The 13810-nt window shown below is 37.2% G+C and overlaps 1 protein-coding gene across 2 annotated transcripts in view; it reads right to left on the reverse strand.

Annotated features, from left to right (window-relative positions):
* LOC127646554 (protein WWC3-like) overlaps positions 1–13810 on the reverse strand; it is an 82405-nt gene that overhangs the window by 35852 nt on the left and 32743 nt on the right. For both annotated transcript variants that reach the window (XM_052130309.1, XM_052130307.1), the window contains exons 2-5: positions 6783–6892; positions 4320–4523; positions 3079–3155; positions 418–497 (exon numbers count right to left, since the gene is read on the reverse strand). In XM_052130309.1, the coding sequence (XP_051986269.1) occupies positions 418–497; positions 3079–3155; positions 4320–4523; positions 6783–6892 (471 nt within the window). The remainder of the gene's footprint in view (positions 1–417; positions 498–3078; positions 3156–4319; positions 4524–6782; positions 6893–13810) is intronic.

A 13810-nucleotide genomic window follows, 5' to 3' on the forward strand; every position in this document is an offset into this window, starting at 1 on the left:
CGTTTTGCCAGCTTGGTTTCAACAAATGCTCTTTTTGCAGTGAGGAGTGACTTCTGAGTTTTGAAACTTATAGTATGTTTTTATAGTACACTGACCTCTTACATGTCAAAAGATCAAAGAAAATGTTATTCCTCATGTCTTGACCCCTTTAAGGTGTGCCTTTAGCCCCGTTGTAGCCTACTTGACTGTGCAAAACTCATAAGCACAATGCAAGGGTGTTGTGGGTGATTAAAGAAATGCTTTTATGCAGTTGCTAAGGTGTTCTGTGGGATTTTTTTAGTGCATTGCTATGAGGTTGCAAAGCTATTCTGGTTGGTTGTCAGGTTATGGCAAAACAGCCCACCCCCAAGCCTCTATGATATTCTGGTACCTAAATAAGGATCGAGCCCTATGCATATGTGTATGAGTAAGACTCACTCCTGTAGGGTCTCCACTCCCATTTCCTTGTACTGTAGCTCCTGTCTCATCTGAGCAAGCTCCTGTTTGAGTCTGGAGAGCTGTGGACACAAGAGCCACTTGGTCAATACATATAAAAAACACACAAAGTGGGATTCCCTCAGAGCAATCAATGCAAAAAACAGTTCGAGTCATCAGCAGAGAGACAAGTCTAATGCTTCCGATCCGTCCAACACACTCACTCACCCAGACAGGAACTTAAAAAGACCTTGAACACGCACGCACGCACACAAAGACACACACAGACACACACGGACACTCCCTAAACAACAACTAAGGAATGTAGGGTCATTCAATATAAAAGCAAAAAAAAAAACAGATATGAACACCCATACTGCAGTTACCCTCACACAAACATTAACAGTTGATAATAGGCCCCATTAGACAAAATATGACATTTTTTATACACAGTGCCCTCCACAAGTATTGGCACCCATGTTTAAGATGTGGTCGAGGACTTCTAAAAATTCTCCTTTTTTTTTTTTAAACAACATAGAACCCAAATGCAAAAAAAAGAGAAAAATCCAACCTTTTATTTAAGTACATTACTTTGGTGGTAAAAAAAATAAATCACACATTTAGAAAAAAAAAAACTTGAAATCATGTGTCCCACAATTAATGGCACCCCTAACAATTCCGCTGAAAAATGTAATTGATTTATTTTTTTAAATATATTTTTCTGTAGTTGCTAAAGTTGGTCAGGGTATCTAGGAACTTTTAATTAGTAATTCATGACTTCCTGTTTCCTTGGGGTATAAATATGACGTGACACAGAGGCCTAATTCTCTTACCCATTTGTCAACATGGCAAAGACAAGAGAACACACCATTCAAGTAAGGCAGATGTGTGTCGACCTTCATAAGTCAGGCAATGGCTACAAGAAAACAGCCACTCGCCTTAACTTGCCCGTATCTACAGTCAGAGGAATCATTAAGAAGTTTAAAACAACTGGAACAGTGACAAACAAGGCTGGAAGAGGTCCCAAGTTTATCTTGCCACAACGCACAGTGAGGAGGATGGTAAGAGAAGTAAAAAAAGTCCTAAGCTCACTGTCACAGAATTGCATCAAAGAGTGGCATCTTGGGGTCACAAAGTCTCCAAAACAACCATCAGACGCTCTCTACATGCCAACAAGCTGTTTGGGAGGCATGCAAGGAAAAAGCCTTTTCTCACTAACACTCACAAACGTAAACGTCTGGAGTTTGCTAAGCGGCACTGGGACTTCAACTGGGATCCTGTGCTTTGGTCAGATGAGACTAAGATTGAGCTTTTTGGCAACAAACACTAAGTGGGTCTGGCGTAAAACAAAAGATGAGTATGCCGAAAAGCACCTCATGCCCACCGTGAAGTATGGTGGAGGATCTGTGATGCTGTGGGCCTGTTTCTCTTCCAAAGGCCCTGGGAACCTTGTTAGGATGGCCTCTGCCAGAAAGCTGAAGATGGGTCGTCATTGGGTCTTTCAGCAGGATAATGATCCAAAACATGTGGCAAAATCTACACAAAAATGGTTCAGCAGTCACAAACTCAAGGTCCTCCCATGGCCATCTCAGTCCCCAGACCTCAACCCAATCGAAAACCTGTGGGGCGAGCTAAAGAGGAGAGTGCATAAGAGAGGACCCAGGACACTGGATGATCTAGAAAGATTGCGTAAAGAAGAATGGTCAAAGATCCCTCTCTCTGTGTTCTCCAATCTTGTGAAATGTTATAGGAGGAGATTAAGTGCTGTCTTGTTGGCAAAAGGGGGTTGTACAAAGTATTAACATCAGGGGTGCCAATAATTGTGGGACACATGATTTCAAGTTTTTTTTTCTTCTAAATGTGTGATTTTTTTTTTACCACCAAAGTAATGTACTTAAATAAAAGGTTGGATTTTCTCTTTTTTTGCATTTGGGTTCTATGTTGTTTAAAAAAAAGGAGAATTTTTAGAAGTCCTCGACCACATCTTAAACAGGGGTGCCAATAATTGTGGAGGGCACAGTATATAAAAAAAATTAAAAAAAACACCATAAAAGGTCCATGGAGATCCAGATTTCATACTTCACTCCACATATTCAAACTACCATGTTTGGTTATGATACAAGAAAACCAGTGGTGATGTTGCAACAATTACATCATTTTTAGATCTGAATGTGAAAATGAATGAGCTTTAAGGAGCTTTAAATTGGGGGGAGATTATCAGTTAATACTGACATAAATTTTGGTCTGTTCCTCGCACAAAGCTATCAAATGACTTCAGAAGCATTGGAATACAGCACAGGAGATGTATAGAGCTCAACATTTCTCTTTGTATTGCATAAAAAAATAGCACATGAGTTTTTGAACAAAATGAGTACATAATGAGAGTTTTCAATGCCAGCCAAACACAAGACTTCATCATCCAGAGGCCGACTTTCCTAACACAATGACTCTTCCTCAAGCACAGCACAAATCCAGAGGGGCCCAGCGGCTCTCTCACAGAGAAAAACTACAGTTATCCCAAACCTAGGCCTCCAGTTCCTAAAGGTGCCCACCTCCCCCCAACACACATATACAAACACACAATCAACACAGAATATAAGGGGCCCCAGCCTCCCCTCTCGGGCCTGACGTATGAGGCATTGTTCTCAGAGGATAATAACTTACCCGCTCACGCCTACAGGCGATTTCCGCTTTGATTTGCTCAGGGTCATATTTTGCATTTGAAGAGGAACCAGAGTGAGCTATGAGAGAGACAGAGAAAAATTAGCAAAAAATTGATTGGAGAATGTTGAAGAAACTCCAAATCTCCAAGTGAGCAATTCAAACAAGACAAGGGGAAAATGCCACATCGAAATTTGGGAATTCGAAATCTAAATTAAATCTGGAAATATAAAAGATTAACGATTCTGAAAATGTAAAACAAAGAGATGAGATGATGAGAGTAATTTTATTTTTGAGTGAACTATCACTTTCATTTTAGCTACTGTTAATTTACAAATTATACATGTTCATTGTTAGTTCAGGTTAGTTAATAATACATTGACTAATGTTAACAAACAACATTTAATTTCAATATTTAAAAAAAAAAAAAGTTTAGTTTTACATTATGCAACATTAATAAGTGCTGCCAAAGTATTATTTATTGTTAGTTCACATTACTGTAGTTAACTAATGTAAACAGACAGAACCTTATTTTAAAGTGTGTTACCATATAATTTGTAATAATAAGAACTGTAATAAAATAGAAAATGCAAAATAGAAGCATTTTCACAAGTGGACTTTTGAACCCCACTGTATGGTGTTTATATGGTTGTCTGAAAATATGTTATTTTTATTCGCATAATCAGCCCTTACAAAAAAGTGCTGTGCTGGAAACTTGGTGTGTACAGTGATTTTAGTAAATCCATGATGTTATACAAATATTAGAATATTCATATACAATAGTATTTACATGATGCTTCAAAGAATACCCTGATATTACCATCATGTTAGTATACATGGTTCTACCATGGCACCAAGTCCAAAAACAGCCGTAACACCATGGCGCATTTTTGTAAGTGACTGGTATGAACAAATGCAGAGATTTTTTTGTAAGATACAGGAAGAAATAGCAGAACTGCTGAATGGAGGCAGGAAGGGGAGCAGAAAGTGAGAGAAAAAGGAGGGCTGAACAGGGATTGACGAGGTACAGTAACGAAGAGAGGAAGAGAAACAAAGGAAGGGAGGAGGACATGGAAGTATGGGTGAGGAAAGGGACAGACTCTGTCTGACTCTGAGTAATACAGAACCAGACCAACAGTAAGAATGACTTCATTGAAACCTCATAAAATGTGAGTAATGAATTGGAACGGCAGACTGCTGAATCAGCAGCAAAAAGGGGGAAGAGAAATGTGAAGGTGTCTCACAACTTGTGATGGAGCGGTTGTCATCTTGAGTGAGCTGATTGAAGAGCTGCATCTCTTGCTGTGCCAGCTCCAGTCTTTGCTGTTTGATCTGATACATCTCTTTCTTAGCATTGAGAGCCTCCTGTGCTACCACCAGGTACTCCTTTAACATGCGCTCCTGCTCCTGACGCCATTGTGTGCGAGGGTTCTCTATCTGAGTTGTCTCTGCGGGAGAGAAACATCAATCCATAATAACAATTGTGGACAATTAAAAAACAGCGTTGACAAAATGCAAGAAAAATGCAATGTGTCCTGTGGGAACGCCCCCTTAGAAGGTGGCTACTCTGTATGGCAGTGTTTAACTGCAATGTTTGCCTTTTCTATAATATAAAAATATGCCTATGAAGAAAAATTATTCTCATTATGAAACTTCAATACATCATCTAATAAAAGACAAATAATAGAAGCAGCTTTACAAAATGACATTTAGACATTTAGCAAATGTCTTTATCCAAAGCAACATACCATACAACATCCTCCAATAACTAGACACCTCTAGATGAAAGTACATAGGGAGGTATTTTTGACTCTGATTGTGAAAGTAGTTAATATGTCAATTATTTGATTTAACAGATCATCAAGGTTTTGCCCCACATTTTTCTTTCGGTCATGCTCAATTGGATAATTTTGTTCCAATAAAGGTTTTTAAATAAAGGCCTTTCATGTCGATTGAGCTACCAGATGAATAATTGGCAGATTATTAGGCGTTATGTAAATGCAGCTAGTGTTAAAGCAGTCACCCATGACTAAGATGACTTTAAAGACCTATACAACTTGAAACCATAGCAAGCATTTAATAATCATTCAATAAAAAGCAATCATATTTTGCTTATAGCCAAAAGTACATATTAAAAGGCAAGGGACAAAATAATACAATATGAAAGAAACATTCACATAAAGCACATACAACTACTGTTCAAATCAAAAAGCTCAAAGTTGACCTCACATTGTACCAAAAAGTACCTTGATATTTCCATGTTTTTGGACATGTATCACGGTAATACAATGATATTAACTGAGCCTGCATCATTACTATAGCAACCGATATAGATATACCAGATATTGACAACACTGTCTGAACAAACTGATCCAATTACTTCACTTGCAAAATGTCAGTACAGACAGTCAGTTCTAAAGATTGGATAAAACAAAAAATAAAAAACAAAACAGAGCATAAAATGTCTGTCGATCAAATGAATTGAATTAATTACACAAGATGCCAATTAATCAAATTAAAAATCACAATTAAATTGCATATCTACATATTTGCTAAATCCCTCAAGTAACAATAATTAAATACATAATGATTAAATAATTACAAATAGTTATATTTAAAAAATTATAAATAAAATATACTGTACAGTACTGTGCAAAAGTATTAGGCACTTGTGAAAAATGTTGCATAGTGAGGAAGTCCAGTAATAATAATAATAACATAAATATTTATCACTTAATGTCATAAAAGTCAGTAAACTAAAAAAAACTAATGATATCAGTGTGACAACCTTTGCTTTTAAAACAGCACCAATTCCACTAGGTACGCTTGGACACAGTTTTTCTTGGTTGTTGGCTGATAGGATATTCCAAGCTTCTTAGAGAATTCACCACATTTTCACCACATCTGTTTAGGCTGTCTCAATTGCTTCTGTCTCTATATGTAATTTCAGACTGACATGATGTTCAGTGGGGGGCTCTGTGGGGGCCATGACATCTGTTGCAGGGCTCACTGTTCTTCTATTCAAATCTTTTCTATTTGCAAAAGTTTGTGAGTGTAACATTTGTATTTCTTTATTGACACACTAAAGCTGAAGATATAAATAACCATCTTAAGACAAATGCTTTTGTGAAACATCTCATGTGCCTAAGACTTTTGCACAGTACTGTATATTATAAATATAATGATTCAGATAATTAAAATGCATTATTTTATTGTGGCAGATGAGTAAAGCATTGATAAGACAACACAAAAAGTGGTCTTATTGTTAATTTCCATATTATTGAACATTATTGAACTGTCGATGGCCTACAGTCCACAGCAACTATTTTGCAATTTAATTTGTCAATCTGTCAGGAATAGATTTATTATAAGACTTTTCTAAGGATGTGTCATTTTTAAGCCACTGTGTCAAGTAAAACGAAGTTTGAAACTTGGTCTGGAGTTTCCTGCATTTGGAATTGCGCTGATGGTAGAAATATTCCTTATTATGTTCAGGAGACATGATTAATTGTGTTTATTTTTTTAACCCGTTCATTTTTATATAACCAATCACTGATTTAACACATTAAATCGACAGCCCTACAAAAAACATTTAACAACAAGCCAATACACAACTCAGAAAAGGTCTCCTTCACCATGTTTTAACAGAGCTGGAGCAGCTGTGTAGAATATGAAGTTTAAAGACGGAACTAAAGATGCAAACTTACTATTGATGTGATCGATGTAGTAGACGCCCACCTGCTGGTCATACACCACCTCCCAGCCCAGAGGAAGCTCATCCCCCACACAGTCGGCAAAGGTCAGGGGCTTGGTAATCCTACAGGAAGAGAGAGAATGCCAGAAAAAACATGATAGTAGATTACACCTCAAAACTGTGCTGTAAAGGAATATCCTGGACAACTGGTCCAAAGAGCATTGCACACAGATAAAAAAAATCATCCTTTACCTACCTTGGGTTGTTCCAAACCCATTTGACTTTTCTTCCATGGAACATGAATGATGTTTGACAGAATGTTAGTCTTAATCACCATTCACTTTAATTTAGGGATACAACTAACGATTATTGTTATAATCAACTAATCTAACGATTATTCGACTATTCGGGTGATTATTGCAACGATAAATCATTAGCCCTTAATGGACAATTCAGCTTGTGCCCGACTTAAGGGTTGTATTAAACGTGCTTACTAACAATAAAGAGGACAAAATCATCTTTTAAAAATACCTCTAAATGACATTCACTGAATTAAAGGGGAAAACTACTTGGATTTTTATTGTTTAATTAATTAAAAATGTCACTGCAAAAACTTGTATTGTTATCAAGTGTTTTTGTCATGTTTTCCATTTAAAATTGTCTATAAATCCTTGAAACAAGATACATTTACTTGAGAAGCAACATATAAGATATTTAAACTTGCTTTAATAGAATGTGTCTTAAATATAAGTGTATGTTGATAAATGTATTTTTTCTGAATAAATATACTCATATTCAAGATATTTTCTCTAAATATCATATATGTTGCTTCTTGGGTAAATGTATCTTGTTTTAAGGATTTTTCAATATTTTACAATATTTAAATATTAAAATGAATTAAATATTATATTCAAAATTCCCCGCTAACAATTTTTTCTGCAGTATAGCTGCTAAAGTAAATATACATAAGGAGGTTTAGATATTTATATTAGAAAACAAAATAAAAAAGACAAATATATATATTTTTTTGTATTATATAATGGGCTAAGACTACACCCTCTCACCTTTTTGTTCACTTGATTTTGATCCATCTTTAACTCACTAAAAGCAAACTCTTTCTTCTTTATAGAGCTGTGTATCGCCGATTTTCTTCACCATAAGATACACACTGTGACACTCATATTATAATTTCACTATGTCGCGAGGAATCACTATAAACAACATCTAGCTGCAGCAAGCGTGCGCTAGTGATGAGCGTCTCCACACTTGCACTGTTTTTCACGCGACTCATACAAGCGGCTCTGACTGCACAGACAAATGCCATTTTCGGAGTTTGTGCTTATTTATACAGCCCGCTTCCTTATTATTTGAACTTAAATAAAGGATGCATTAAATGGAGTATATAACGGCACAGAGTTTCCTTTTTAGACGCTCTGACAGGCAAGTTTTGCCCAAGCGGAACACCAGAAAATTTGTGTCAACTAATTGTTTCAGCCCTACTTTAATTGAATCTTTTTTTCCATAAAATGAAAGTGAATGGTGACTGAGGCTAACATTTTGCCCATCATCTCCTTTTTTGTTCCACGGAAGAAAGTCATACAAGTTTGGAACGACATAAGGGCGAGTAACAATATTTTGGGGGAAACCTTTCATTTAAATGTGACATAACAGCATTAGCATTGGACTATTTGAAAACCAGATTTCACTTAATGTTTCAAAACAGTACGTGGTATGCCTGATGTCATTAGAATGTTTACAAACATTGTCAAAACTATTTTGGCGAAGGAGTTACACTGGGCGAAGAAAACTGTGAGGACATTGAAAAAACTGGAACATTCCCCGAGATCCTTAATGAATGTGTGTTCAGTCAGTCAACAGCTACTGATCTCCTCACCCTGGGTCAAAAATGTGTGTAATATAGGCACTGCAGGAAGAGACGGCCCATAAACACATTCCACACAGCAGAGAGCAGGCCTGTCGCACAGTACAAAATCGAAACCAGTACACGGGACACTCCGCACAAATCACTTTTTTTTTTAACACATTTAATGAAGCACATAACCCTAAAGCTCTAAAGAAAAACACATAATTTAAATATCTTTAAGACTAGATCTGTATACCTGGGTATTTTCAATGTTGCAAATGTTGGCACATGGTACTTGGTGTACACCTTGGTATTTACATGATACACCAAGGATGGGCTCTATTGGCACTTTTCCATTGCACGTTACGGTTCGACTGGACTCTACTCGCTTTACTTTTCTGAGCTTGCTTTTCCACTGCTGTTTAGTGCCGCCTCAATGTGGGTGGGATTATAGGCGGACCGTCATAGTTGCGCCGCCTCTACTGCCATGACATCATCTTAAACGTGACACAAACAATAAACAATAACACGACCGCTAGCTGTTAGCTACTATCTCATTGTGATGCAAAAAGCAGTTGTTGCTTGGTGATTTTACACAAGTATAACAGTTAAATTGGCCTGGTTGTTTTAGAAGCAAGCTTTCCACTAAATAAAGGGAAGCTTTTAAACAGAGTATAGAGTTAACATACCATCCTCCATCATGGACTCCAGCCATGGCCGAGTCCAGGGCACTCTCCCTCCCATTGCTCGCCGGTCTAGATAGCGTCGAACCACTTCTACTTTTGCTTGATGGTTCTGTAGTTACTTTTAAGTTTGTTTGTTTTTTACTTTTCCCTACACTGTTGGTAGGTCCGGTAGTAGCCTTGTCTCAGCTGTGCGGCACTTCCTGAAAGACTTTTTTGTTGCGTTTGTCTGCACCTCGTTTATTGACCACGGCGTGGTTTTGCGCACAGCCATTTCTTTTTACAATTTGAAAGTTGCGTGTACAAATTATACTGCTATAGCTGTTGCTAACTTTAAATCTAGTGGGTTAATGTCCCGTGTCGCAAATCCAGTGACACTGGTAGTGACGATTCTCTCTGACCAATCAGTGATCTGCAGGGTTTTGACGTCACATTTAGTATCAGCTCGGCTCGCTTGGAACTTTAACTGAGGTGGTACTAAAAAAAGTACCAGGTACTACCTACAGTGGAAAACCCCCAAAAAGCAAGCAGAGTCAAGTTGTACTGTGCAGTGGAAAAGCACAGCCAAGCCCAAGACTAGTGTGAAGAGTTGGGGCCAATTGACGGAACCATCACTTGGGTATGTTTACAGTAAATGCACTTTAAAAGTTTGATTTCAGAGGGAAAATAATTTGTCTTTTTAAAATGTCAGGTAAACACTTTAGTCTGACTGAAATTGTATATAAGAGACTGCACAAGCTACGAAACACAGTGGTTACACGCAACGCATCTTACCCACACTTTCTCAGCTGATGTCCTTGACATAAATTCATGTATATTTGGATCGACAGATGAAGACTATAGCTTGACTATACAAAAACCTGCTTTAGCTCAATTATAACTGCACATGTAAACATATTGACTTGCCCTCTACGTTTGTTAATCATGTACATGTGTTTTTATGCCTTTTGTATGCCATGGTACTGTTTGTCTAAATATTGTTGTTGAACTGTGCTAATTTTAAGATGTCACCAATGATTTCAAGCATCCAAACACAGATGAGGTTTTGTTAGAAAATGCAAGAACCACTTGTGATGTTTTGGAAGCATCAGTTAGAATGGGTTGAACATTATAAACATTCGTTTCAAGCAAGTTCATGTGAGAACATGTTTTACAGTGCCATCGTCTTACAGCAAAATTATGCTATGAATTGCTTATGAGTTACACTAAAGGTTTTTGTAAATAAAAAATTGTGTTAATAAAAGATATAAATATATTTTTTCTGGCACAACAAATAGACTGACATTTATCACATATGCGGCAGAGCCAGTAAGAAATGCTGGCAGGTCAAGTCAAAAATGGCATATTGGAAAGAGCTTTGAAACATGCACAAGAGGATTCCAGGTTCAAATGCATGTCACTGTGCCCTTGAGCTACACATTTAACCCCTGTTTGCCCTGTGATGCACAGTATGACTGTCTCTGAGCTTTGACCCTTGTCTCTGTCTGTGGCAGATAACAGCAGGGTTATGAAAATAATTCCTGGGAAGCTGTGGAACCTGAAAACAGTTAGTACAATATGCCCTTAATTCTAAAATTCTTAAAACCAAAACAAAAATCTCTAAATTAATTGTTTTCAGACTTCAACTGGATTACAGCCGGAAAAATCATGCAAATGGCGTATGACGTTCTTTTTGAATGTTCTGACAACAAAAGAGTTTGAAAGAAAACGGCATCCAATACTCGTGATAATCAAAGCACTTTATCGAGTAAACATGCTTCAAATTCTAAACACTTCCACAAATGCAAGATATATACAGGGTGGCTGTGTGGATTTAAAATCAAATCTCTGTGCAGAACATGAGAGGGGATCATTGAGGAATGTCAAGATTAAATGACCTTTGGAATTTCCATCATTAACACATTTTTGACAAACCACCACAATTAGAGACGTTAATCTTCTTTACCCATTTTTAAAGTACATAAAGCAGGTTTAGCACACACCTTTATCCCCTCTGACATACCACCTGACATTAAAGTGCTTTTTGCCGATCTGATCCCTATCAGAGAGCAATTGACCACATTAATAGCCAGATGTAAATACACTGAAGCAGCATTGAGATCAGACAAACCACATTTTTAATTGGTCAGAGACCGGTTCTAACCACATTTGACAAAATGTATTAATGCATGACTGCCTCCACAGCAAGAGATCAACGCCGCCTCCTACATCACCGCCTTTTTGGATTTTCATTTAGAGTGAATGATGAGAGCTAGACAGGTTCAGCCATTGCTAGACACACAGAGGGACAATTGCTGTAAGATAACAAATAACAAAGAGATGCGATGTCAGGGAAGATTAAAAAAATGTTGTGCCATTCCTGGCTGTGGTAATTTAGCATAACTCTTTTCTCAAAAGATAATTTTGAGAACTATGATTCAGAATATGCAAAGAAACTTAAATTAAAAGATTGAGCAGGGTATTTTGGCTGAAATGAATCCGTCAGGACGTGTATTATCCCGTATTCAAGCAGCGAAACATTAGGGGTCAACCGGTGAAATGATCAGGGGTGCGACTCCCAACCTGGTGAACATACCGTATTCCCCATTACACGGGAGGTGAACACCTGGTTCGACCGTCCATTACAGCTGGATACAGATTTATAAACTCTTCACATTCGCAGCTTGTGTAAGTGTGGACTATTTTCACTGTTCCCAACTTTATACAGCATAATTATATCACCATATTTTGTATTCCTAGTAATATAAATTTTCGGGAGCAACAGTCTGCAGACTTTCAGTTTTCGATTGTTATCAGTTGGAACAATTGTAGTTTGGTTGTGTGCTTCACATAAATTGGGACATATAACCATTACTGATTGCCTAGACTAAGTGCTTTCAGGGGATTTTGAAATTGCTTGCATATTTTCGTTATTTTATTCTTGTAAAATTTGTTCCACGAGTATTGTCGGGAAGTGTTTGCAATTCAAAGATGTTAGCCAATCATAACACAGTGTGTGTCTATATTGAAGTCTTAAAGGAGACAGCACAGAAAAAAAAAGAAAGAAAAAAAAAAAGTGTTTCAGCCAGAGGTAGGTGGAAAACGTAATTTAATACTATATTATGACTGTTTTTGTGCAAAAGTCTTTACTAACATTATAATTGAACCTCAAGGAAAATAATTAATAACATGACCCTTTCTATTATTTTAAGTCAAGTGTTGAAGTTAAGACACATTGAATCCGATCACACGTAGCATGAACACAGTAAAGATAAACACTTGAGACACTTACAAAACTGCTGCTATTCATAAAGAGACAGTACCATTTTAAAGCTTGTTCTACATATCAATGTAAACTCAATGTAAATACTTGTACAAATAGTCCAAATAAAGGATGTAAATGAAAAATTGATGATCGATTATTCGTCGTTAATAATATGATCGATTAAGCTTATTGCTTTTCGATTAATCAATTTCAGCACAAATGCATTCAATAATCATGCCATCAGATGGAGAAAAGATATTCAATACAGTCATCTGCTGCATCCGCTGCATGTGCAAAGCAAGATGGATTTGTAAAATGAAATGTCCTGCTCACTCACATGACACTTCAGAGAGTGTTTTTGCACAGCTGCAGTACCTCACAGTGCTTGCTTTTATGTCGTTGAAGTGTGTCAATTATGGATTATTTAAACTGCAAAGGTGATTCACAAATTAAAACTATTGTGTCAGATGTGGAGGAGAATAACTAATACATGTGTTAGCTGCTTCGACCAAAAAGTGTTCTGCATACGTTGCTCCTGTGTTTCCTCGCTCAAGCGTCCTCGGTAAGCTTCCACTGTCCTCTGTCCTTGCCTCCTCGTGGTGCATTTAGAGAATTGATACATCCTTCAGGATGGCAGAGTTTCATCGGTTTCCGGGTCATGGGCTCGAGTATGGAGGAGCGAGGAAATGAGGATGTACAATTTAGGGAATGAGAAGCACCCATTGAATCATCCACATGACAATCACGTCAGTTTTCAACAGGAGCGCATGAGGTTGCGGGAGAGACACCTGAAATCTCACCATCACCAATGTAGAGGTATGCTATGAACTGTATTCACATAACATGTTATTATTTGTCTTAATCAAAATTGAGCCAAAATGTATTAACAATACACTGAACTGAAAATATATTAAATAGAAAATACAATTACATTTGTATTACATTTATTGAAATTATATTAAAACAGTAGGCTAAATGCACATACTACGGTGGTTTTTTGATGTTTTCACATTTCCTTCTACAGTAAGGATTTTTTTTCCAATGTTGGCATTTTCAAGTTTGCATTAGAACAGTTGGTCAGTCAAAAATCAATCTTTGAAAATATAAATTGAAGAAAAATATGTGCCTTGTATTTTTTGAGTTTCAAGCGGCTGTGGCTCAGGTTGTAGAGCGGGTTGTACACTAAGCGCAGGGTTGGCGGTTCGATTCCTGGCCCACACGACTCCACATGCCGAAGTGACCTTGGGCAA

Source organism: Xyrauchen texanus, chromosome 7 (assembly GCF_025860055.1).
Source record: "Xyrauchen texanus isolate HMW12.3.18 chromosome 7, RBS_HiC_50CHRs, whole genome shotgun sequence".
In the NCBI taxonomy this organism is placed as follows: domain Eukaryota; kingdom Metazoa; phylum Chordata; class Actinopteri; order Cypriniformes; family Catostomidae; genus Xyrauchen; species Xyrauchen texanus.